The 27,777-nt window shown below is 40.6% G+C and overlaps 1 protein-coding gene across 1 annotated transcript; it reads left to right on the forward strand.

Annotated features, from left to right (window-relative positions):
* Positions 1-2,106: 2,106 nt before the first annotated feature.
* On the forward strand, positions 2,107-24,058 carry MS4A14 (membrane spanning 4-domains A14). Its single transcript, XM_030333832.1, has 8 exons — positions 2,107-2,241; positions 3,552-3,680; positions 9,847-9,897; positions 11,790-11,939; positions 14,549-14,647; positions 21,839-23,113; positions 23,174-23,307; positions 23,368-24,058. The coding sequence occupies exons 1-8, from the start codon at positions 2,107-2,109 to the stop codon at positions 24,056-24,058; spliced, it is 2,664 nt and encodes an 887-aa protein (XP_030189692.1).
* Positions 24,059-27,777: the final 3,719 nt, after the last annotated feature.

Consider the following 27,777-nt stretch of genomic DNA (forward strand, 5'->3'; position numbering starts at 1 on the left):
CACCTTACACCTGTCAGAATGGCTAACACGAACAACTCAGGCAACAACAGACGTTGGCGAGGATGCGGAGAGAGGATCTCTTTTGCATTGTTGGTGGGAATGCAAGCTGGTGCAGCTACTCTGGAAAACAGGATGGAGGTTCCTCAAAAAACTAAAAATAGAACTACCCTATGACCCAGCAATTGCACTACTAGGCATTTATCCAAGGGATATAGGTGTGTTGTTTTGAAGGGACACATGCACCCCCATGTTTATAGCAGCACTATCAACAATAGCCAAAGTATAGAAAGAGCCCAAATGTCCATCGATGGATGAATTGATAAAGAAGATGTGCTTATATTATATATATAATTACATATATATTATATATTATATTATATACTATATTATAATATATATTATATTATTATATTACATATAATTATATTATATAATTATATATAAATATATATTATTCTATTATTATATAATTACATTATATAATAATATATTATACATAATTATGTTATATATATATCTCATATACTCATATACTCATATAATGGAGTATTACTCAGCAATCCAAAGAATGAAATCTTGCCATTTGCAACTACATGGATGGAACTGGAGGGTATTATGCTAAGTGAAATTAGTCAGTCAGAGAAAGACAAAAATCACATGACTTCACTCATATGAGGACTTTAAGACACAGAACAGATGAACACAAGGGAAGGGAAGCAAAAAGAATATAAAAACAGGGAGGGGGACAAAACAGAAGAGACTCCTAAATATGGAGAACAAACTGAGGGTTACTGGAGGGGTTGTGGGAGGGGGAATGGGCTAAATGGGTAAGAGGCACTAAGGAATCTACTCCTGAAATCATTGTTGCACTATATGCTAACTAACTTGGATGTAAATTTGAAAAATAATAAAATAAAATAAAATAAAATAAAATAAAATAAAATAAAATAAAATAAAATGTTGCGTTGCACTTTGGGCGCCTAAATTAAAATGTATCTGAATAAATGTTGGCAGAAAAATGCTGTATTGAGAAACACATACTCTCTGGAGTCTGGATGTGAAAAGGAGTCATTTTAACAGGAAAAAAAAACAGAGAACACAGTCTGCAATTATTTCTCTACATCAGTGGTTCTCACCCTGAAATGATTTTGTTCCCCACCCCCAAAGGACATCTGGCAATGTCCGGAGACAATCTGGGTTGTCATAGCTGGGACGTGGGACCGGCATCTAATGAGCAGGGGCCACAGACGCTGCCAAGTGTCCTACAGTGCACAGGACAGGTCACCACAACCAAGAATTATCAGGCCCCAAATGCCAGCAGTGCCGAGGTTGAGAGACCCTGCTGGCCATGGTTGCCACCAACTAGGAAATACTCAAGATGACATTTGTACATACATGGTTTTTGAGTTTGTGAAACCATTCGCCTTTATGGTTTAATACTTAAAATCATAACAAATACAGGACTACAAAGAATTAAACATGAAAAGCAAAATTCCAAAAGGCACTTTATGTTCCTTTCATCATACTTGTATTGTTTAAACCAGAAAGGCCTTGAGTAGGATGAGCTTTAGGCCTTTCGGAAGAGGGTGGAAAAAACACAAATTTTAGAGACAGACAAGTGGAGTCTGGCTCCTTTCCCTACCCATTAGTATGTTACTTTGGGCAATGTAATCTTCTGTACCTCAGTTTCAGCACTATAGAACTGTTAAAAGACTAAACGTTAACAGATACCAAAACAAAACACTATCTACAGAATCTAGAACAGAATAGACATTCCGTAAGTTTTAGTTCCTTTATATCTCATGAGCATAGGTACTGGGATTTGTTTTCACGTACACCATCTATTTGTGTGTGTGTGTTTGCCACCTGTTTATACACAAACTGACAAGAAAGTAGGTCTTCTGGACAAGGGGATCCCAGGGGCTGGATGTGCTCTAGAATTCTAAGACTCTATGACTCAATGACTGTGATTCTGTGGTGGTAGGAGTGAGTAGGGCAACTGCTAAGGCTCATTGCTAAGGACTCCATGGGAGGCTAATGGAAGACCATGACTCTAGCTGTGCTTTTTAATCACTTACTCTTCTAATAGAGCTCTGCCATTGAATCATGGAGTCTTCATCTGAGGACGAAAGATCATCCCACATCATGATACAACCAAATGAAACAGTACTGACTGCCCTTCCCTATGAGCCTCAGAGCTCTCTGCTGGATTTCCTGAAGGGAGAGCCAAAAGTCTTGGGGGTAAGTGCTCTCCTGTCCACGGGTTTTCCTCAGAAGGGAGAAAAGAAGCTATTTTTCCAGGTGTGTCTGAATAGACACAGGAAGGGACTTGATTCCTTTTCAGGAAGGGACTTGATTCCCCTTCTTTTCCCTCACGTTTTGCCTACAATGTTTCCTTCTTCATTAATCATAAAAACCCCTAAGTTATTTGCTTGTACAAATAAGCAGATCTTCAGCAGAAGAGCCAATATGTAGCCAATAATACCATTTTCCTAGATTTTGATGAACAAGAGAAATAAAAATTCTGTTTAGAAATGCATGCAGAGTGCCTTAGAAATGTCTTATTTATGAACATGTCTTAGAAATGTTTCTTGGTGGGGGGGGGGCTCATTTAACCCTGCAATTAATAACTTCCCTAACCCTGAGGAAATCCTAGGGCTGTTTCATGTGGAGTTAATACTGTTCTTTGAATCCTGGCAGAGAGAAAGGCAGGAAACTGGTATAATTTCCCCAAATGTTTTATTGAGGAGGTGACCTCAGAGCGTGGTGGCATGTCCCTTGGAGCTAAAAGCCATGTGAGGAGAGGTTAAACTTCCCCTTTGTGCTGTTCCAGGCGTTGGGGGTTCTTTGAAAACTCTCTCCAAAGCTTCACCATGAGCCACAATGTAGACATACAGACAAAACATTTTTCAGTCATGCATGTACCGAGGGGAGGGCTATGTATACAGCCTCTATCTTTAGTACAAGAGTAAAAGTACCACTTTGGGTGATGCCATAGAGGTGTGGGCTGGGGGAAAAACCCAGAATGCTGGAGGAGAAGCTGTATCCTGAGAAGAGCCACCAGCCCTGCCAGACCACCAATGGTGCAGATTGCTCACAGGCCCGTGAGCCCACTGGGTTACTCTCACCTCTGGACAGGCCCTTGCCGGAAGAGCAGACGAGACATAAACCTCACCCCAGCCCCTCCACTCTAGATCAGCAAACTTCACAGATTTTAGAGAACGGGGCTGAGCCGTAATTCCAAAAGCACAGACTGGATATGGAAACATGTACTCCTATCTGTCCGGCGCAAGGTAAACTGGTAATACAGGGGGTATAATAAGCAGTGAAGGGTGAAAGTGAAAGACGTGAACCTGTAGGACCCAGGTAAGTGAGAAGAAGAAAGAGACACCGGACTTTCTGAAGCTCTGAGGGCAGTGGGCAAACGGAAGAGGAAGGCATTCGTGTCGAGGGAGGCGTGACATAAGCATAGTGGGATGTCCCAGGGGCCCGGGAGAGTCCCAAGAGGCTGGGGCACCAGTGACCTCATGTACCCATTTCTCTCCTCCCAGGCTCTCCAGATCCTGCTTGCTCTGATCATTGCGGGTGTTGGAACCATATTTGCATTCAATTACTTCCATTTCTCCCAGAGATTTCCCCTCGTTTTCCTCACGGGATATCCATTCTGGGGAGCATTTATTGTGAGTACTACCAGTTAGGAGCTTTTGCGAAATTACTATCAAGACTGGTTTGAACTGCGTCAAGTCAGGTCCCAGGGTGAAGAATCCCATGAATATGGTCCCCAAGGAGACCAGATAGTCCCTTCTGTGGCAAGAGAAGCAACTCCATTTGGTCATTGCATCTACCATCATCACAGTAATAACTGCTCTTAGGCGTACAGTGTTTAAAAGTTTCCAGAGCCCTGTGTGTAGAGTAAGTCATCTGCTCCTTACTACCAACCTGGGAGATCAGATGGGTAAATATCCTACTTTCTCTTTTGCAAATATGGAAATGGAGGTTGAGAGTAGACAATCTTTATTTGAGTATAGCCAGCAAAAAATGTTCCATTAGTTTCAGGTGTACAATATAGTGATTTGACAAGTTTATACATGATGCTGTGCTCACCCAAGTGTAGCTAGCATTTGTCAACATACAACACTATTACAGTGTCACTGACTGAATGCCTTATGCTGTGCCTTTTATTCCTGTGATTTATTCATTCCCCAACTGGAAGCCTGTATGTCCCTCTTCTCTTAACCCATTTCTCCATTCCCCCTACTGCTCCCCTCTGGCAACTGTCAGTATGTTCTCTGTATTTATGGGTCTGGATCTGTTTTTTGTGTTGCTTTTTTTTTTTTCAGATTCCACATATAGGTGAAATCATATGGTATCTGTCTTTTTCAGTGTGACTTATTTCACTAAGCATAATATCTTCTAGTTCCGTCCACACTGTCTCAAATAGCACAATCTCATCTTTTTTATAGTTGTGTAATATTCCATTGTATATATACTGCGTCTTCCTTTTCTTTTTGTCTATTGATGCACACTTAGGTTACTTTCATATCTTGGCTATTGCAAATAATGCTGCAATAAACACAGGGGTACATTTATCTTTTTGAATTAGTGTTTTTGTTTTCTTTCAGTAAATAACCAGTTGTGGAATTGCTGGATCATATGGTGTTTCTCTTTTTAATTTTTTGAAGAAACTCCATACTATTTTTCACAGTAGCTATACCAATTTACATCCCCACCAACAGTGTACAAGCATTCCTTTTTCTCCACATCCTTGTCAACACTTGTTATTTCTTGTCTTATTTTAGTCATTTTAACAGGTGTAAGGTGATATTGCATTGTGGTTTTGATTTCCCTGGTGATTAGTAACGTTGAGTATCTTTTCATGTGTCTATTGACCATGTATATGTCTTCTTTGGGAAAATGTCTATTCAAGTCCTTTGCCCATTTTTAAATCATATTGTTTGCTTTATTTGGTGTTGAGTTGTAGAAGTTCTTTATATATTTCAGTTATTAACACCTCATTGGATATATCATTTACAAATGCCTTCTCCTATCCAGAAGGTTGTCTCTTAAATTTTTGTTGATGGTTTCCTTCACTGTGCAAAAGCTTTTATTTTGATGCAATCCCACTAATTTATTTTTGCTTTTGTTTCCCTTGCCTTAGGACACATGTCCAGAAAAATGCTTCTATGGCTGATGTGAAAGAAATTACTGCCTATGCTCTCTTCTAGGATTTTTATGGTTTCAGGTCTCACATTTAGATATTTAATACATTTTAAGTTTATTTTTGTGTATGGTGTTAGAGTCCAGTTTCATTCATTCTTTTTTTTTACATATAGCTGTCCAGTTTTCCCAGCATCATTCATTGAAGAGACTGTCTTTTTCCCACTGTATATTCTTATCTCCTTTGTCACAGATTAATTGACCATATAATTATGGATTTATTTCTGGGGTCTCCATTCTGTTCTATTGAGCTATGTGTCCACTTTTGTGCCAGTGCCATACTGTTTTGATTACTATAACTTTGTAGTGTATCTTCAAATCTGAAATTGTGATACCTCCAGCTTTGTTTTTCTTAAGATGCTTTGGTTATTCAGGGTCTTTTGTGATTCCACACAAATTTAGTGCTTTAGTATTATTTGTTCTGGTTCTGTGAAAAATGCCGTTGGTATTTTGATAGGGATTGCATTGAATCTGTAGATGGCTTTGGGCACTGTTATTAGTGTATAAAAACACTGTTGATTTGGGGGTATTAATTTTGTATCCTGAAACTTTACTGAATTCATGTATTACTTCTGGTTGTTTTTGTTTTGTTTTTTTGTTTTTTGTTTTTGGTGGAGTTGGTGGAGTCTTTAGTATTTTCTACATGTAGTATCAGGTCATCTGCAAATAGTGAACATTTAACTTCTTCTTTACCAATACGGATGCTTTTCTTACCTGATTGCTTTTTCTTACCTGATTGCTCTGACTAGGACCTCCAATATTATGTTGAATAAAAGTGGAGAGAGTAGACATCCTTGTCTTGTTCCTGATTGTAGCAGAAAAGCTCTCAGTTTTTCACCACTGAGTACGATGTTAGCTATGGGTTTTTCTTACATGGCCTTGATTATGTTGAGGTATGTTCCTCTAAACCCACTTTGTTGAGTGTTTTTATTATGAATGGGTATTGAATTTTTTCAAATGCTTTTTCTGCATCTATTGAGATAATCATATAATTTTTATCCTTCATTTTGTTGATGTGGTGTATCATGTTGATTGATTTGCAAATATTGAACGATCCTTGCATCCCTGTATTAAATCTCACTTGATCACAGTGAATGATCCTTTCACTGTATTATTGAATGTGGCTTACTAATATTTTGTTGAGGATTTTTTAAATAATTTTTTAGAGTTTATTTATTTATTTATTTTGAGAGAGAGAGAGAGAGAGAGAATGGAGGAGGGGCAGAGAGAGACAGAGGGAAAGAGAGAGAATCCCAAGCAGGCTCCACACTGTCAGTGCAGAGCCCAACATGGGACTTGAACTCACAAACCATAGGAGCATGACTTGAGCTGAAGACAAGAGTTGGATGCTCAACTGACTGAGCCACCCAGGCACCTTTTTTATTGAGGATTTTTGAATCTATATTCCTCAGGGATGTTGGCCTGTAGTCTTCCTTTTTTTTTGGTGTCTTTGTCTGGCTTTGGTATCAAGGTAATTCTGTCCTCATCAAATGTATTTGGAAGCTTTCTTTCCTCTTCTATTCTTTGGAATAGTTTGAGAAAAAGAAATACTAACTCTTCTTTAAATGTTTGGTAGAATTCACCTGTAAATCCATCTGGTCCTGGACTTTCACTTTTATTTTTATTATTATTATTATTATTATTATTATTACTGACTCAATTTCATTACTGTTAATCAGCCTGTTCAGATTTTCCATTTCTTCCTGATTCTGTTTTGGAAGATTGTGTGCTTTTAGAAATTTACCCATTTCTTCTAGGTTGTCCAATTTCTTGGTGTATAGTTTTTCATGGTATTCTCTTATAATCCTTTGTATTTCTGTGGTGTTAGTTGTTACTTCTCCTCTCTCATTTCTGATTTTATTTATTTGTATCCTTCCCCTTTTTTTCTTGATGAGTCTGGCTAAAGGTTTAGCAATGTTGTTTATCTTTTCCAAGAACCAGCTCTTGGTTTCACTGATTTTTCCTATTGTGTTTTTTAGTCTCTATGTCATTTATTTCTGCTCTGATCTTTATTATTTACTTCTTCTACTCACCTTGGACTTTGTTTTCTTTTTCTAGTTCCTTTAGGTGTAAAGTTAAGTTAGATTATTTATTTGAGCTTTTCCTTGCTTCTTGACGTAGGCCTGTATCACCATATATTTCCCTCTTAGAACTGCTTTCACTGCATCCCAAAGATTTTGGACCACTGTATTTTCATTTTTATTTGTCTCCGTGGATTTTTAAAAGCTTATTCTTTGACTGCTTCATTGACCCATTAGTTGTTTAGTACCATGTTGTTTAATCTCAAGAACAGATAATAATTTAAACATATCTAGCTAGCACTCATAGAATCATATACTCTCATAGCTTAAGGAGAATTTTAAAGATGACTATTGTTCTTTAGTCCCCTTATTATTCCCAGAGACAATTTTATGAGTGTCACTCATCTAGTTATTTATAGAGCCATAATTATAATTCTTAGTGTACTGCTAGTTCCATTCAATCCCAACAGCTCTGGTTCCTAATCTTGTGCCACAATATTTAAGGGTACACTCAACACAGCTTTCCTCACTAGAACATACCCTCCCAAGATGGCAAAAGTATTATCTATTTTAGTTTCTGTTACATTCTCAGAAGCTAGAACCATGCTGCATAGTAGACATAACTCAATGAACAAAGGAATTAAATAATAATTCATTAAATAATTAAATGAGACTATTGTCTCTATTAAAAACCTGCTCTTTTGACAAACATAAATATTCCATGCTTTTTCTATAATCTCCAGGTCAAACACAACTAGTAGTACTTCCATTTTCCAAATAGAAATACTGTAATATGAACTATAATCTTCAAACTACACATGCCACACTGTAGAGAAACAAAAAGACCAACTCCCCACCTCCTTATTTCACAACAGAATTTCCCCAGTGTGACTCAGTGTGACCTGCACCGATGGATTCTAGCGAGGTTCTGGCATGCTGCTCTTTAAAACTCCACTCTTCACTGAGAAGATATTTACTGAGCACATAGTCTATCTTTGGCAGTGTTGTAGGTGCTGAGAGGCAAACAAGGCCCTCTTAGGGAGGTGGTGAATTGCTCCTCTTAGAAACAGATGGGGTTTGCCATATGATAGGGAAGCTGGAAGTGGAAAAGTAAAATTGACTCCACAGATACGTTATTTCACTTGCACTAAGTACTCTAAGAGACAAGTTCCAGATGCCTGTGAAGATTTACTGGGGCATTCACCTGGCATGGAGGTCAGCGAAGTGCTTTGCACATAGGTGTTCACTGGGTGAAGTGCAAGGAAAGCCTCCCCTGGCAAAGGCAAAGCATGAGTGAGAAGCTTGATATGGGAAAGAACAGCAGAAAGAAGACCAATGAGTCTATGGCACTGGCACAAAATGAGGCCAAAACTGTAGGATGGAACCAGGTTGTGCCAGCCCTTGTGGTCATATTAAGAATGTGGCCACTCTAGGGGCGCCTGGGTGGCGCAGTCGGTTGGGCGTCCGACTTCAGCCAGGTCACGATCTCGCGGTCCGGGAGTTCGAGCCCCGCGTCAGGCTCTGGGCTGATGGCTCAGAGCCTGGAGCCTGTTTCCGATTCTGTGTCTCCCTCTTTCTCTGCCCCTTCCCCGTTCATGCTCTGTCTCTCTCTGTCCCAAGAATAAATAAAACGTTGGAAAAGAAAAAAAAAAAAAATTAAAAAAAAAAAAAGAATGTGGCCACTCTAATATGAGAGCAAGGGGAACCCACTGATAATCTTTAAACAGGAGAGTGACATTTGAAGACTTGTTATTTTTAAAACATCATTGGGTTTTCTGAGCTGTAAACGAATTCAAGGATGGTAACAGCAAACCTGGGACAATCAGTTGAAAGGAGGCTGCAAGAATCCAGGGGATTCCCTGACCTAGATGGGCCACAGTGGAGATAGAAAGAGATGGGAAGCTTTGAGAGCGCTTTGGAGGTAGAACTGATCCAGTGGTGATCTGTTGTGGGCAGTGAAGTGGAGGGAGGAATCAAAGGTAACTTTCTGATCTCCGTGTGTCACCTTGAGGTCCCAAACACTGAGACCCAGATGTCCTCAAGGTCCAACACCAATTCCGACAGAAGTTCTCATTCCCAGAATATTCAAATGAGTAAGGGGCTCCACTTTGGGTGACAGAGTTCTCTGTTTTCCTTGGGTTGTACAAGACTCTATGTTCCAGATACAAGAAGTGGCTGAGATAACTATACTAGATTCTAGCCCTGATATCAGCCGTTAGAGAGTTCTGCCCTGAACGTCTTCCTCCATCTGCTGAGAGCAGACACAGCTCACCATTCCCTCTTCCAGGCCCAGAGTCCAGGATTACCTTTCTGTGTAGAGCCCAGCTGGGCCAAACATCTGGGTGGTATTTTGTGGACCTTAAAGAAGGGCCTGCCTCTCCCAACTGACCCTGGCAAAGGGGTGTTGTTCAGTGCTGGGCATATCCAACATAGTATTTCTTCTTACATCAGTGCCTGCCCTCCTTCCTCCCTGATGCTCAGGGGGAAAGACCATATAGTTGGGGAGATTCACAGACATAGAGATTACAATATAGTCTCTGAAGGAATTTATACTGTAAGAGAGTCAAACACACTACCTGTTAACTTTTATCTCTTTTCTTCTTAATAGTTTGTTATTACGGGATACATCACAGGAATCAATGAGAAGAAAAAATGTATGGTAAGTTACTTTCATGACTTCTATGTAGTTTAAAACCTTCTGCTTGCTTTGCATCATCTTTCTATATAAAGCCTTTAAAACAAAGGATCTCTCAAGAAAATCTTTAGACATCAAATTTGCAGTTCAGGTCATCCCTACCTGCCAACATCACCATTAGCTCTCACCCCCACCAACAGAAGTTTTTCTTGGGGACCTGCCCAGGGTCTGAAAGAAAGAGTCTGACATTGATAGCAGATCATTCTGGGATAGAATCAAGGCTATCACTCATTGCTGTGTCAACTTGAAGAGTAAAGTACCTTCTTCAAAAGGTTATTCTGAGAATTTAATAAGATATTACATAGAAAAGACACTTAAAAGTCTGTACTACCTTCCAATGACTCATGTTTTTTTTAAGGCTATGGATATGTGAGCCTTCTCTTAAAGCCATTCTAACACTGTTTTTTATGGTCCTCTGCCACTTCCCTCTAAGAATAGCTACAGACTATAGGAAAGTTCTGGGGGAACTATGGGAAAGCCCCCATCTTTCTCCACCCATAGAAATAAGTACAGACACTACAGATAATGACCCAATGCTGTTCTTTTCTCTGTATTGGTTCCCTTAAGAGCTGAGGAATAAACTAAGGACAGGCAGACCTAACCCTGACTCACTGAGAGCTACGTAGACAGAGGCAGGCAGGATGCCTTGAATATATATATTCAAGTTATAAAGGAACATATATATATGGAGTGAGTAGGAATATATATATATATATATATATATATATATATATATATATTCCCTTTACTCACTCCATACACACACACACACACACACACACACACACATATATATATATATATGTGTGTGTGTGTGTGTGTGTGTGTATATGGAGTGAGTAAAGGGAATTTGGTAGGGCAATTTGGACTTTTAATACCTTCCATGTTGGGACACTGAAATCAAGAAAGGAAATCATTAAACCCCAGTCCAAATTTGTAGCAATCTGTAAATATGTTAGTGATTTGGTTGGTTATTGTTTGAATCCTTGGGGGGAATGAATATAAGCCACAGGAAGGCAGGACCTCATCTACTGTGTTTATTTTTGTCTCCCAGGGGCCTAATTCAGTGCTGGACACATAGTTGGGGTACAGTAAACATTTATTAAAATAAATAAATAAATGGATACTGCCCTAAAATTAGGTGACATTATTCTCATTTCTCGAGGTAGAAATTGAGCTTCCCAGAGATTAGTTACCTTGTGCAAGGTCCTAGTTCACTAGGACTCAAAATTAGGTCTGATTATAAGGCCAAGATATCTTCTAACACACCATTTTGCTTGTAGATTATGAAAGATGGTGCATTAGGATAAAATGAATGTCTTCTTTAGCATTAACCATACAGCACTCCTTCTCTACCCGTTCCCTTTCGTGGCTTCCTGGCTCATTCTAAAACGTAGTTTGTCTTCCGACTTTGATGAATCAGAATTTGAGTTGTCTTGCCTTTTAAGTATACTGACCTGATGGAACAGTTCATCCTTGAGGCGTATTTGGAAAGACAAATGCACTAAGAATTTCTTACAAGGAATTTTTAAAAATTTTTTTAAGCACATGTTTTTTTAAATTATTTTGTTATTTTGTTATTTTAGAGAGAGAGAGAGAGTGCAAGCAGGGGAGGGGGCGGAGTGGGGGGGAGAGACAGAGAGAGACAGAGAGAGACAGAGAGATAATCTTTAAGCAGGTTCCATGCTCAGCACAGAGCCCAGTGAGGGGCTCAATGCCATGACCTTGGAATCATGGACCTGAGCAGAAATCAAGAGTTGGATGTTAAGCCAACTGAGCCACCCAGGCACCTCTTACAAGAAATTTTTTATTTGGTTTGGTTTTTATTTAATATTATTTTAAAACCTATTTTCTAGGGACAAGGTGTCACAGCCATGAATGTCATCAGTTCCTTGGTTGCGGTGGCTGGGATTACTCTAACCATTATCAGCTACAGGTACCAGCACAAGTACTGCCAGATGCCTTCCCTCGAAGGAATATGTGTTATAGGTAGAAACCTGTTCAATGTAAGTGGTCCTACTCCATACGGTGACTCTGTATGATCTTATCTGAGCTATGTTCACGATGCATCAAGTCATTAATTTTGATTCTACTAATGGAAGTCGAGTCAGCATTTGAACAGACTCTTGAGAAGACACTGTGATTCAGGATCTGAACCCTGCTTGTGTGACTTACACACTTGTGACCTTGGCCTAATACTGTAACTTGCCTAAGCCCCAGTTTTCTTTGTGTGGAAAATGAAGATAATAAGAATATCTCCCTCATTGGGCTGTTCTGAGGGTTACTTAAATTAGAACACTGCCTGGCACAGTGTAAACAGTCAAATAGGTTTTGGCTATTACTATTAGTACGGACGTAGATTAGATTAAATTTTACCTTTCTAGAATTAAAGAGGAACAAAATGATCTAAAGAGTTTACTCAACTAATACTAAAAACAAAATACAGTGGGAGAAGGTGTTTAAGCCACTTAATATGTATTCTAATAATTTTAGAACATAAACTATTTTACATAAATGTAGCAATGTTACTCACTACAGCAGATGAGATGTATCTTTGCCAGGAAATGCAACTGTAGGTGTAATTTTCAATATTTATCTAGTAAGTATTCAGTGACATTATTTTTATGCATGTCAGTGATTCCCAGAGGCCTCTCCCTTTACTTCCCCAAGTACATACTAGGCTTTCACTCTACTTCCGTCAGCCACATCTTAAAGGCTTTGGTCCCAGGATGTTAGTGAGACTTGACCTTTTGGATTGAAATGAAATAGAATCATGGGAAATTGTATCCCCAAATGAAGAGGAAAGAGAAAAGAACTACCAGTCACTGCATATGAGATCTTTTTAGTCCTCATAATCACCTGTAAAAGCGAACCTAAGAACAATCCCATATATTCTGAGGTCAACTCCAGAATTAGACTCAAAAAAAAAACTTACTAAGGAAAGCCAGAACACTACGTAAGGAACACAATCCTGTCCTGATTGGGCCAAGAATACAATATATTATAATTCCTTACTCTTTTTCCTAGCGGACAGGAGACCACTACTGTTCATTATGTTGGTATGAATCAGGGAGAAACCGTGTACCAAAAGGGTTAAATCTCCAGATTTATAAAACTCTGCTGTCTATTTTCAGCTCTGCACAGTTAGGGATTTTGCAGGATTAGTGCCTACATGCAGAATCATGAACAATCCGTTCCAAGACCTCATGTGTATACAACTCCACAATTCCTTAGTGTAATTCAAACATCACAATAAGCTTTAAAACACACACACACACACACACACACACACACACACACACACACAAGCCAGAACAGTGGGCTCTAGACGTCTCCTGAATGGATATCTTCTGTCTCAAAGACAAATCTACTTGTCTACACTGTGGCCGGAGTCGTCATTTAAAAATGCAGATCTGAGCACATTACTAAAGGGCTTCTTGTGAAATACAGAATTAAGACCCAAATCTTAAAAGGCTTACAAGACCCTGTAACACCTACCTTGCCTACCTTTCCAACATTATTCCGCGCCATTACCCTTCCCACTCCACACTTCTGGCACTTCCCCAAATTCCTTAATGTGTTAAATACCTACTGTCCCAGGACCATAAGACGAGCCTTCCCCTGCTTCCAATGTTCCCCAGCCCAGTGCCTACCCTCTTCCACCTACCCAATTAAAATTCCCCCTCATTCTTTAACCTCGGTTTAAATTTCACTTCATTAAGGAGGTCCATCCTGATCCCGCTTCTACCCTTCCCAGGGCTCACCTGTTCAGATCTCCCATTATAGTAGTGCATGGCTCCCAATACTTTCTCATGGCAGATAATGCAACGTAGTTAAAAATAACCGTCTAATTACTTGTCACTCTTTGCCCCCCTTATTTGATGCAAATCCCACAATGACCAGGAGCAGGTCTGTCTTGTTCAACAGCAAATTTACAGTAGGCACTTCATATATTTCAGTTTTACCAACAAATGGGGGGAAATCCAGGCTTCTGAATGGGTTATAGGGAAACCAAGAATTAGAGACACAGTCACGCGACCAAGTTAAGTTTGGCCCGACTGCACCCAGCTCTTTCAGTCTTCACAGTCTAAGCTTTTGGACACCATGCTATTTCACATGCTGCTTCTTCATCTATTACCTTGAAGCAGAGTGTGCAAAACAGCAGTCTGTGAGCGGCATCCAGCCTGCAGATAGGCTCTATTTGCTTCCCACAAGTGAAGGAAAAGCTGGAGATTTTCACATTAAAAATCTGTATATCCAGCTTCCTTAGGAAAGAAGAAAGACCTCATGGGGTCCTTGTTCCCACACGGTAACTATTGCTCAGAACTGGGAAATGGACACATCCTAGGAATATCTTTATTCTCTACTGTCTCCCCTTCCATTTCACTTATTTGGGATGGTTGCCTGGCCCCTAGAGGCATTAGGGTTTGTTATCTCTGCTTGTCAAAAAGACAGAAGATGAAAATTGTTCAGTCACTGATGGCTGTGGGGGCATCTAAAATATGGGTTTTCCCTTCCTTACTTGGTCATACAATGTAAATAGTCCTTGGCTTTTACCTTTAAAATGATACAGCTTTCATTCCAAATGCCATATATCTATCCTCACTATTTGCAGGGAATTTTGTCAGTCTTACTGGTCACCAGCATAGTAGAGCTCGGCATCTCTGTGACTATCTCCTCCTTCAGAAGCAAGTGCTGGACAACCTCCGATGAGGTGCGTTGGATATTACTGCAAGAATGGGTTCCTGTAGGGACACTGCAAGGTGACCCCCAGCCTATTAGTGGGCAGAGAAGTATTCTCAGATGTTGAACTACAACTTCTGAGGTGAGGCAGGTCAAGGAGAGACAAGCTTAACTAACAGCGATGGCTGGCTCACTCCACCCTTTGAGGCAGCCATCCTGCCCTCTTTGCTATCCAGTCATCTCTGTTCAGACATAGCTCCTTCTCTCCCTGCCAGAGTATACGAAGAGAAACAGACTTAATGGGAACCTATATTACTGTGACACGGAGAGCTTCTCCCTGGGCCACAAGGCTGTGTGAGTCAATCCCCTCACTAGAGGAGAGGCAGAGAAGAAAAATATTTAAGAGCCATGCTCCTGTTATTTATAATTGTTACAGCTTACACTTACCAAATGTTTACTCTGTCAGTCACTGTTATAATCACTTAGCACCAAATTAATCCTAACAAAACCATCAAGACTCCCTTCCTTTACATATGAAAAACTAAAACACAAAGAGTAACCTCTCCAGGTTCACAGAACATCAGGATTCTGACTCAAATAATGTGGTTCCAGGGATGCCTGGGTGGCTCAGTCGGTTGAGCCTCCGACTTCAGCTCGGGTCATGATCTCACAGTTTGTGGGTTCAAGACTTGCATTGGGCTCTGTGCTGATGGCTCAGAGCCTGAAGCCTGCTTCAGATTCTGTGTCTCCCTCTCCCTGCCCCTCCCCCTGCTCGTGCCACCTTTCTCTCTCTGTCGGTCTCTCTCTCTCTCTCTCAAAAGTAAGTGATCATTAAAAAATATTTTTTTAAATAATGTGGTTCCTGAGCCTGCTCTCTAAATCCCAAAAAACAATTCCAGGACCCGTGTTAAGTGGGGTTTTTCCCCCACTTTTCTTTTACATCAACTTTGTAGAAGTATAATTTACTAACAATAAAATGCACCCATTTTAAATGTATGTAATTCAAGGGGTTTTGACAAATTGTACACCCCTGTTTAGCTACCATTATAATCAAGATATAGTGAATTCCTATCACACCAAAGGAGTCTCTGGAACCTCTTTGCAATCAGTATCTCTATCACCTCGATTAGTTTTTATGTTTTCAAACTTCACATATGTGGATCATAAATAAGTACATTTTGTGTCTAGGCTTCTTTCACTAAGCAGCATATTCATGAGATTCATCCATGCTGTCTCACGTATCAATACTTTGTTCCTTTTACGTGAGGGCACACCACAATTTGCTCATCCGTGTACTTCCTGATGGGCATGTGGTTGCAATGAACATTTGAGTTCACATCTTTGGGTAGACATATGGTGTCATTTCTCTTTTGCATTTCTCAAATCCATGACCTCGTTGCTAGATGGGATGGAAAATGGATGCTTAACTTTGTAAGAAAATATCAAATGGTTCTCCAAAATGGCTGTATCACTTTGCATTCTTATAAGTAATATGAGAGGTATGGCTGCTCTCTATAACCAGCAACACTTGGAACTGCCAGTTGTATTGATAATTTTGTTATTCTAGTGTGTATGTAGTAGAATTTCATTGTAGTTTTAATTTGCATTTCCCTGATGGCAAATGATGATGAGATTCTATGTGTTTATTGTCCTCTTTTTTTTTTTTTTTTGAGATGTGTCTCTTTAAATTGTTAGCCAACTTTTATTGCATTACCTTATTGAATTACAAGAGCTTAAATGATTCTTAACACAAGTCCTCTTTTGAGATATATGTATTGCTACTATTCTTCCCAGCCTTGGCTTGCCTTTTCATTTTCTTAATAGTTTCTTTCACATAACAACTTGTGATTTATTTTCTTTTATGGTTAGTCCTTTTTGTGTCCCAACAAGGCTTTGCCTACAAGACTGTAAGGATTTTTTTCTCTATTTTCTTGTGGAAATTTTATAGCTTTAGTTTTTGTGTTTAGATCTTTAATAGATGTCAAGTAAACTTTTACACATTATACAGCTCTGAGGTGAGAAGTTCACGCACCCCTGCCACGGAGATATATAGCTATGCCAACGTTATTTGTCAAAAATGCAATGTCTTCCCCTATCACCTTGGCACCTTGGTTGAAAATCAATTGACCTCACATAAATATTTATATTTATATGAGGTCTCATATGACCTCATATTTATACGAGGTCTTTTTAGATGCTCTGCTGTGTCCCACTGATCTGCATGTCGATCCTTTCACATATTCCATGCTGTCTTCATTTCTGTAGCTTTCAGGTAGTAATCCTTTTTTAGTGGCAAAATATACATAATATACTATTTATCATTTTAGCTACTTACAAGTATACAATTCAATGGCATTAAATTAATTCATAATGATGTGTAACCATCAGCACTATCTATGTCCAAAACTCTTTCATCATCCCCATACAAACTGCGCCATAAAACATAACTCCCCCTTTCCTCCTCCTTCCAGCCCCTCATACCTTCTAGTTTATGTCTCTACATCTACTTTCCATTATCTACTGATGATTCACATTTCGTGAGACCACAAAACGTACGATCATAACCTGAGCTGAAATCAAGAGTCGGATGCTTAACCAACTGAGCCAGCCAGGCGCCCCCATGAAAGGGTTATTTTTTAGTGGCATGGCAATGTGAAAAGTACAAAGAGAATGCAAAGATGTTATGTAATATGCACCCTGATCCCAAGAAGAGGAAAGAGTTATTTATCAAACAACTTCTCTGTGCAAACCACCATGCCTGAAACATTATTTTATATAGTCTTCAGTAATAGCCACCCTAGAGTAAGGTGTAACTGAAGTGGTTATTATAAAGCATATATCAGAGATGAGAGGGGAGGGGAGGGGAGGGGAGGGGAGAAGAGGAGAGGAGAGGAGAGGAGAGGAGAGGAGAGGAGAGGAGAGGAGAGGAGAGAGAAAAGTGCAGGACCTAGAATTCAACTGCAGTGTATGACTCCTAGCCTCACCAGTTAATAGTTCTGTGACACTGGTCAGGTTACTTAACATCTCTGAATCTCAGCTCTCTCAGTTATAAAACAAGGAAAATAATCTCATATGAATGTCATAATAATTACTTGAGATGACTTTGGAAGTCTGTCCAGCACCTGGCAATCACTGTTACCATTAGAGAGGAGTATATTTAAAATCATACACTTAAAATCTTGAATAAAGTTAAAGAAATTCCAATTCATGCCTCCAAATCTTTCTTTTAACAAATGAAAAAAAATTACAATTCAAATGAAACAAAAGTTTTAGGGTAAGTGAGAATGCATAAATCTCCCCTAAAGTACTATTTATCCTCACACAAATATCCCTCCAATGGTGATAAAATATGGATGTGAAAACAAATTAGAAGGTGGGGAATGACAATGATCATACAAGAGAATGTGCTAGGCATTTTATTTTAGGCCTGCCATCAATCAGAGAGGTAACCATCATTAGGTCATTTAACCACTCAGAGTTCCAATCACTTCATCAAACAGAACAAGTAGTCTATTCTGACTCTATGGATGACCTTAGAAAGGACACAGGATGGGGGCGCCTGGGTGGCGCAGTCGGTTAAGCGTCCGACTTCAGCCAGGTCACGATCTCACAGTCCGTGAGTTCGAGCCCCGCGTCAGGCTCTGGGCTGATGGCTCGGAGCCTGGAGCCTGTTTCCGATTCTGTGTCTCCCTCTCTCTCTGCCCCTCCCCCGTTCATGCTCTGTCTCTCTCTGTCCCAAAATAAATAAAAGCGTTGAAAAAAAAAATTTTTTTTAAAAATAAAAAAAATAAAAAAAAAAAGAAAGGACACAGGATGGCAAAACTCAGCAGACTGAGGCTGTAATGACAGCCCCTTTCAAAAAAAAAAAAAAAAGTAAAGACTGGGAAGCACTGGCTAAAGGTTGCATCAGATGCTGTCACTTAGTTGTTTAAAAAAACTTCAATAGATCTCATTTACCTGTAAAGGAAGGTCCAAATTTCCTGGCCTAGTGTCTTGGTACCTTCAGGCTGCTATAACAAAAATATCATGGACTGGGTGGCTCGAACAAGAAAAAGTTCTCAGAGTTCTCAGAGTCTCTGGTACCTTCAGGCTGCTATAACAAAAATATCATGGACTGGGTGGCTCGAACAAGAAAAAGTTCTCAGAGTTCTGGTGGCTGGAAGTCCAAGATCAAGAGGCCAGTAGATTCAGGCCTGGTGGATGCCAGATGGTTCACAGATGCCATCTTCTCACTGTGTGCTCACCTGGTGGGAAAGACAAAGGCGCTCTCTGGGTTTCTTTTATAAAAGCACTAATCCCATTCATATAGGCTTCACCCTCATGATTTAATTGCCTCCCAAAGGCCCCAACTCCAAACACCTTCGTGCTGTGGATTAAGTTTCCACTTATAAATTTGGAAGGGGCACACTCAATCTATAGTATTCCATCCCTGCCTGTCCCCCAAATTCATGCCCTTTCACATGAAAAATATATTATTTCCACCCCAACAGCACCAGAAGTCTTTACCTTGTTTCAGCATGAACTTCAAAGGCTAAGTCCAAAGTCTCCTCTAAGTATCATCTAAATCAGATAGGAGTGAGACTCAATGTAAGATCCATCCTGAGGCAAATTCCTCTCTAGCTGTGAGCCTGTGCAACCAAATGTGTTATGACACCAACCTTCCAAAATACGGTGTTGTGACGGGCATAGGATGGGCATTCCCATTCCAGAAGGGATAAATAAGGGGGGAAAAGGTCAGGTTCCAAGTAAGTCCAAAACCTAACAGGACAAACAGACCTTAAGGCTCAAGAGTGACCCCCTTTGGCTGGATGCTCTGGCTTCCAACCACACGTGGCTCAGCAGGAAGGCCCCGCAGGAACTCTCTGCCTGAGCTCTGCCCCTGCAGCAGCTCTCTGCCTGGGCCCTTTGACTCTTCCAGGCTGGAGTCCCATGCCTGTGGCTCTGCTGGGGTGGGGCCCCAAGCCCGTGCTCCGTCACATGGCAGATTCTGAAACCTCAGTGGGGGTGGTCACACTCCCACGGCTCAGCTGGTTGCAGCCCATGCGGTGGCGCCCACCTCTGAGACGCTGGGAGGGGGCATTCTGGCTTGGCTTGAACCAGAGGGATGGTCCTAGCCTTTGAAATCATTCTTCTTCCAGGGCTCTTACACTGTCAGCCCCTGGTAGGAGTGGCAGCCCCTGAAGCTCTCAGAATCACCTTAGGTGTCATTCTTCCATTGCTTGGAGAATAGGTTCTGGCTATTGTTGAGATGGCTGATCTATACCGATTTCCTTATCAAACAAGTCACGGCCATACTCTTAGTGTTCTCATTTTCTTTGCAGAATGGATGGACTTGGTCCTGCTTTCTTTTTGCTTAACAATTCCATTTTTAAGTAATGTCTCTCTTCTCATATTTTACCATTAGCTAGCTATCTGAAGGATTCAAGCTTCACTTTCAACACCTCTTAGGAATAGCTTAGCTAGGGGTGCCTGGATGGCTCAGTTGGTTAAGCATCTGACTCTTGGTTTTGGCTCAGGTCATGATCTCATAGTTCATGGGTTCGAGCCCCATATCAGGCTCACAGAGCCTGACCGTGATTCTCTCTGCCCCTCCCCCACTTGTGTTCTCTGTGTCTTTCTCAAAAAAGAAAGAAAAACTTAAAAAAAATAGCTTCAGCTAAATTTCATTATTACATAAAATATTTATCATTCATTATTAATAATTACTACATGAAATTCCATCATTTCCTTCACTATTGCAAGTTCTACCTCCCACAAAACATTAGGACACAAACAATTCAGCCATGTTCTTTGCAACTTTATAGCCAAGATCACCTTTCTTCCGGTTTCCAACAACATATTTCTCATTTCTGTCTGACACCTCATCAGGATGACCTTTATTGTCCATATTTCCACGAACATCTCGTTCAGGATTACTTAGGTATTCTCTAAGAAGACTAAGGCTTTATCTACAGCTCTCCTTTTTTTCTTCCTGGGCTCTCACCAGAATTGCCCTTAATGGTTCACTCATAGCAATATAAGTTTTTTCTAGTATGTAGAACTCAAAACTCCTCCAGCCTCCAAACATTACCCATTTCCAAATATACGTCCACACTTTTAGACATTTGTTACAGCAGCACTCCCATTTCCTGGCATCAATTTCTATCTTAGTCCATTTGGGCTGCTATACCAAAGACAGAGTGGCTTAAACAACAAAAATTTATTATTCATAGTTTTGAAAGCTGGGAAGACCAAGATCAAGGTACTGGTAGATTCAGAGTCTGGTGAGAAGCTGTTTCCTGGTTCATAGCTGGTAGTCTCACTGTGTCCTTACACGGAGGGAAGGGCACGGGAGCTCTTTGGGGTTCCCTTTTATAAAAGCACTAATTCCATTTACGAGGGCCCCACCCCTGAACTAATACCTCTCCCAAACATTCTACCTTTAAATACCATCACACTGGAGATTAGGTTTCAACGTAGAAGTTTGAAGGGACACAAACATTCAACTTATAGCAGCTAGCATACCACCCAACAATATCTGTTTATCATCTGCCTTCACACTATGCTGCATCATAGCCTTGTTTTTCTACCCACTGCCTCTTCTACCTGCATTTTGACTCCTATCTTACTTCATCTTACCTTTTTGCCCGAGGAATTCCTGTCCACCCATCAAGACATTGATCAAACATTCCTCAATGAAGCAATTTCCTGGCCCTCAGAATTAGGTCATGACTTCTACATTCCCATAAAGCACTTAGCACCTATTTCTATAATAGCATTTGCTAAACTGTATTACTGTCTATTTATATCTTGGTATACCTATAATTGTGAGCACCTTATAGACAACGCCCACATCCAATTAGTTTTGATCTCCAGTATCTAGTTCACCTAGCAGGTGAACAGTAAATCATTATAAAACTGAATATATGAATGCTGAGAAGATTATTTTAAATTTCTTAGAAGCTTTATAATATTAAGTATGGGAAGAATATTTCAGACAATCTTAACCAAATTCCCCTTTTTGATATTTGAGGTAATAGTGATAAATAGTGATAAAACCAGTGAGTCGATGGTAAAGACAATGTTAGTACTGGTATTTGTTTTCTAACTCCTTGTGTAGATGTTGTGTCCTCCCTACTGTCTTAAGGCAGAGGCGAAAAATAATTTGGGAATACAAGAAGAAAAGAACATCCAAGGTGATTGATTATTCCATTAATGTTTTCTATACCCCTTGGTTTTATAGATTGTATTTTTCTTGCCTTCGGATGTTACTCAAGAGAGTGAACTCTCTGTCCCTGAAGAAAATACTGCAGTACAATTTGAGCTTCAAGAACAGTCCTCCACTACTGATTCAACAACAAACATACAACCTGTTTTCATTGGAGGCTATACTTTCTTCAAGTTAAGAGTCACAAGAAATCCTTTAGCCTTCAGACATTCAAGGAGGAGAAGCAGTAAAACTTACTACACATCTTCTGTGTCTATGCTAGATGAACAACAGAAAAGTATTTCTCCACCTTCACAAGTTTATGAGGAAAGACCTAAGCTGAAACCTTTGCTTCCCACATTGCTGGAAAGGTCCACAGAAAAGATCCCATGTGCCAAACAACTGAAAGATGAAGACCTAAAATCTGCTATTGCACAACGCCCAGAAAATCAAACCCAACTTCTGCAGTCCCGCGCTTTGCCACTCCAAGTTTTCCCATCCAGTTACATAAAAAAACTCCAAATGTTACCACCCCAGGCTCTGCCAGTCCTGGCATCTCAAGCCCCAACATACCAGGACACACAGTCTCAAGGCCTGACATCAGAAGACATGCCATACCAAGACATATCATCCCAAGAATCACAATACCAGAGCACGCCATCCCAAGATACACAAGCCCTAGACATGCCATATCAATATGCACCATCCCAAAACACACCATCCCAGAACACATTAGCCCAAGACATGCCATCTAAAAATATATTATCCCAAGACATGATATCCCAAAAGCCGCCATCTGAAGGCATACTTTACCAAGATCTGCATTCCCAACTACAAGCTCTGCCAGCACAATCCATGGTACTTGCAGCCCCAGCATTTCATGCAGCCCAGTCCTCTAATATACAACGCCTAGATCAGCAAGCCCTAGATCTTCAACATCGAGACCAGCAACTTGCACGTGTATCATACCAAGACATGCAATCAGAAGTCATGTTACTGACCCAAGAATGGAAATCTCAGGAGGAATTCCAGAGCAGGAAATCCACAAAGTGGCAATCCCTAGACTGGCAAAATGAAAACCTGCAATCCCGAAAGTCACATGATTTATACAGGCAAAACAAAGGCTGGCAAACTCCAAAACAGAAATCCCAGGACTTGCAAATGCAAGGCCAGCAATCCCCAAGAAAGAAATCCCTAGACCAGCACATCAAGGACTGGCTATCCCCAAAGAGGCACTCCATAGATAAGCAAACCCAAGTTAAGCAAACCAGACAGAAGTCCTCAGATCAGCGAACTAAAGACCAGCTGCTGGTCTTAGAGGAACAATCCCTAAGGCAGCGATCCCCAAGTGGACAACGTAAATATCAAGAGGACAAAGAGGAAAAATCCCCAAAGGAACAGCCCAAAGACAGACAAGATAAAGCTCAACAGACTGATATGGAGAAATCCCCCAAGAAGCAAACCCAACAGGAGCACACTAAAGATCTGCAAGTCCGAGAGGAGAAATCCCCAAAGGAACAACCCAAAGACAGAAAAGATAAAGCTCAACAGACTGATATGGAGACATCCCCCAAGAAACAACCCCAGTATGAGGAGGTTGAAAACCTGCAGGCCCAAGAGGAGAAATCCCTGAAGCAGCTACATCAAAACTGGCAATCCCAAATCCAGGAATACCAAGCTTGGCAATCTTCAAGCCAACAATTCCAAGACCGGAGAATTCAAGGCTGGAGAAACAAAGAGTGGAAAGCACAAGAATTGGCACTTGAAATGCCACATTCCCTGAGGTGGGAATCCCAAGCCTGGCAAACCCAAGATCTACTAGAGAAAGAGTCCCTAAAGCAGAAAGCTCTATACCAAGAAGCCCAAAATGTGCACGTCATAACTCGACGTCAGCAATTACAAAGCATTCCATTCAACGACAGTCAGTATCAAGATGTGGAACAAGACCTTAAATCCACAGATATCCAAAAAGAAGGTATGCAAACAGAAACCGTGCAAATAAGAGACAACAAACCAGAAAGCATGAAATACCAAAACCTACACAACCAGCAGTCAGAAGACAAAAATCCAGATTGTTGTTTCTCCTGCCAAAGCTCAGTACAAGACACAAATTTGGCCTATCTGTCTGATATAAATTCAGAACAAGATGTGCAAAAAAACATTTCAATTTGCTCAGCTTCATACCAAGATGATATGACTTTAACTTCTACCTCATGTTCCCCAAAAGACCAACAGCAATCTGAGGACTCTGACTAACATGGAAAATCTACCCAAATGCCACAGTGCTCCCAAGCATGCAACCAAAATAAGGAAAAACAATATAGTCTCCTCCAACCTATGTTCTCAAGTATGGTTGCTACCTATTCACTCGCCAGAAAACAAAGGGCCTGCAAAACACTCAAAAGGATTTGCCCTTAACTAAAATAAAATGACAACAAACATTAACACCATAGTAGAATTTTCTGGGTTTGAAGGAGTAACTCACATTTAAACTTTGTTGTCGGTGTTAGTCTTTCAACTTATGATCGCCAACTCATTTTACAGCTTAATACATTTTTACCGAAGTATAGTTGACATACAATACTGGCTGCGGGTGTACATCATAGTGATCTGACAATTCTATACATTATGAAATGCTCACCACAGCCAAATGTGGTCACCACCTATCACCATGCAAAGTTATTACAATATTATTGACTATATTCCCTCTGCTGTACTTTTCACCCCCACGTCTTATTTATTTCAAAACCAGAAGTTTGTACCTCTTAATCCCCTTCACCTATTTCTCACACCACCCACCTCAACCACGGTTTCTTCTCTATGAGTCTATTTCTGTTTTACACCTTAATACTTAATGGACCTGCTTTTCTATGGCGCTAATATTCCTCACCTCTCACTCTGTGTATTACAGGGGCTCAGTAAGTCAACCAGAAAGAAGTCTGTGTAGGCTCTCAAAAGGTGCAAAACCAAAAGAGTCTGTGGGAAATAAAAATCAATCCCACCACTCCCCTGGTTTGCCGATTCCAATCACCCACTTTACTCCCTGCTCTGCAAATCTACGTGGAGGATATATACTCTAAGTTTGCCCAGTTATTAACGAGGTATAATGTGGCAATGAGTACAGAAGTAGTGGACAGGGAGAGAACAAAACATACTTAGAGACAGGGAAGTAGGAGGCAGGGGAGGGCAGGGATGCAGAAAGTAGGACAGACTGTGATACACTGAGCAAACTTCTACTCCCCTCCATATGCTTACACTCACTTCTAACTCACTACACTCACACATCTAATTTCATCCTCAATGGTCAAAGAAAATTGACCTTTGATGGTCAAATTTTCTGGTGAAAAGCCATCAGTTACCCTGTATCCTCCAAGCTTAATAACATTTTTTCAATCCTCTTTCTCCTCAACTTCTCTGATACATTTGGACCTGTAACCCTCCTTTCTCTTCATCTCGCTTGTTGGCTTCTGCATTTTTCTTCCCATTTCAAAAAGTCTAAGATAAGTATTTCCAGGGATCTCTCTCCAACCTCCTTCTTTTTTGAAATCTCACACTCTTTTAGTTCTCTCACATCCTTGTGAGTCACCCCATACTGGGTCATATCTGTGTCTTCAGAAGAATCCCACACAAAAACTTGTTTTCAAGTCTTTTTCAAAGGCATTCAGTCATTTTTAAAAACATAAACTCTCCACTTAGAGGTGAGTGAAGTTATGTGCAGTAGAATAATGAGGCATAGAGCCAGAGACACTGGTAATCTGCTCCTTGTTGCCTCTGCCTCTGTAGTAAGGATTAGCCTCCTGAGCTTCCCAAGTTGGTTCAACCTTGGTTAGGTCCCTACATGAGTTGGCCTCCAGTTCCTAAATGGTTGCCACTTTGTATTCAACTGGCTCTGGAGAAGAATCCAACATGGCAGAGAAGTAGGGGGACCTGAACTCATCCCTCAAACACAGCCAGAGGATTTGTAATTCCAAGAGTCTGGGCTGCAGAGTGACAGAGACGTCTCCAGGGGCCCACAGGGACAACCTGGTGGGCCACAGGTGCATGATTGTGAACTGGGGGAGATAAAACGGGCAGCGTAGGCACAGAGGGGAGTGATCCCCTTCTGTGGAGAGACAAAGAGAAGAGAAAAAGAGGCTGTGGAAGGGTAGGATTGTATTCAACTGACTCTGAGTAATAAATCTCCCTTTTGCTTCAGCTAGATTAGCACATGTTTACATGGTGCTTATGTGATGTGTTTCAGTCCACAAACTTGGGTGTGGACTGAAATATTTGTAATTCTTCATCATATTCTTTAAGAATCCAACCCATGCAGTCAGTTCTGCCCATTTTCCTCCATACCCATCCAACAAACTCACACACACACATTGATGCACCATGTACCATAAGGTCTTGGGGTCTTAAAATAGTGCAAGTCCTTGGAGAGGTGATTCCTGTGGTTAGTCCACACCACTTACCACCGAGAAACTCAATGCTTTGGTTCATATTGACCCTAAGTGTCCTGTGAATTTGATGCTTCTGTACCACACTTGGGATACAGGATCTTTTTCCAAAATTGCAAAAATACAGTGTCTAGGGTCTGGACTTACAATGTAAAAATGTAAGAAAGATAAAAACCATCTTCTGAGAGGTTTTTCCGTCCCACTGAGAATGATTCTAGGGAGTAAGTCAGAGGCCCCTAAAGCCCCCTGGGGCCCACAGCAACTTTCCAATCTGCAAGAATTCCACTTTTCTCTGCTTTTCAAAGGCAATCTCTCCCTCAGCTCCCCTTTTTGAGGTACCTTGTACTGTCCCATCAATGAGTTTGAGTCTAGAGCTGACAAAATCAAATGTGTTTAGGAGCCAATAAAGGAATATAAATGTGTGAAGGAGCTGTTTATAAGACCAGGTGAAAAGGCTATAGGGAGCCAGAGCACTGATGGTTTACTTAAAGGAAATCTAATTGTTGTTTTTTTTTTTTTTAACTGTCTTACTAAACCTAAACCTTACTAAACCTAACCTAGGTTAGGTTTTCATAAAATTGGAAGAGTTGATTTTCTTTTCAATATGAAATTTATTGTCAAATTGGTTTCATACAACACCCAGCGCTCATCCCAACAGGTGCCCTCCTCAATACCCATCATCCACCCCCCCTCCCCCCCCCACCAACCCTCAGTTTATTCTCAGTTTTTAAGAGTCTCTTATGGTTTGGTTCTCTCCCTAACTTTTTTTTCCCTCTTCCCCTCCCCCATGGTTTTCTGTTAAGTTTCTCAGGATCCACGTAAGAGTGAAAACATATGGTATCTGCCTTTCTCTGTATGACTTATTTCACTTAGCATAACACTCTCCAGTTCCATCCATGTTGCTACAAAAGGCCATATTTCATTCTTTCCCATTGCCAAGTAGTATTCCATTGCCAAGTAGTATTCCATGGTGTATATAAACCACAATTTCTTTATCCATTCACCAGTTGATGGACACTTAGGCCCTTTCCATAATTTGGCTATTGTTGAAAGTGCTGCTATAAACATTGGGGTACAAGTGCCCCTATGCATCAGTACTCCTGTATCCCTTGGGTAAATTCCTAGCAGTGCTATTCCTGGGTCATAGGGTAGATCTATCCTTAATATTTTGAGGAACCTCCACACTGTTTTCCAGAATGGCTGCACCAGTTTGTATTCCCACCAATGGTGCAAGAGGGTTCCCGTTTCTCCACATCCTCGCTAGCATCTATAGTCTCCTGATTTGTTCATTTTAGCCACTCTGACTGGAGTGAGGTGATATTTGAGTGTGGTTTTGATTTGTATTTCCCTGATGAGGAGTGACGATCATCTTTTCATGTGCCTGTTGGCCATCTGGATGTCTTCTTTAGAGAAGTGTCTATTTATGTCTTCTGCCCACTTCTTCACTGGATTATTTGTTTTTCGGGTGTGGAGTTTGGTGAGTTCTTTATAGATTTTGGATACTAGCCCTTTGTCCGATTTGTCATTTGAAAATAT

The sequence above is a fragment of the Lynx canadensis genome, chromosome D1 (genome assembly GCF_007474595.2).
Source record: "Lynx canadensis isolate LIC74 chromosome D1, mLynCan4.pri.v2, whole genome shotgun sequence".
Lineage (NCBI taxonomy): Eukaryota > Metazoa > Chordata > Mammalia > Carnivora > Felidae > Lynx > Lynx canadensis.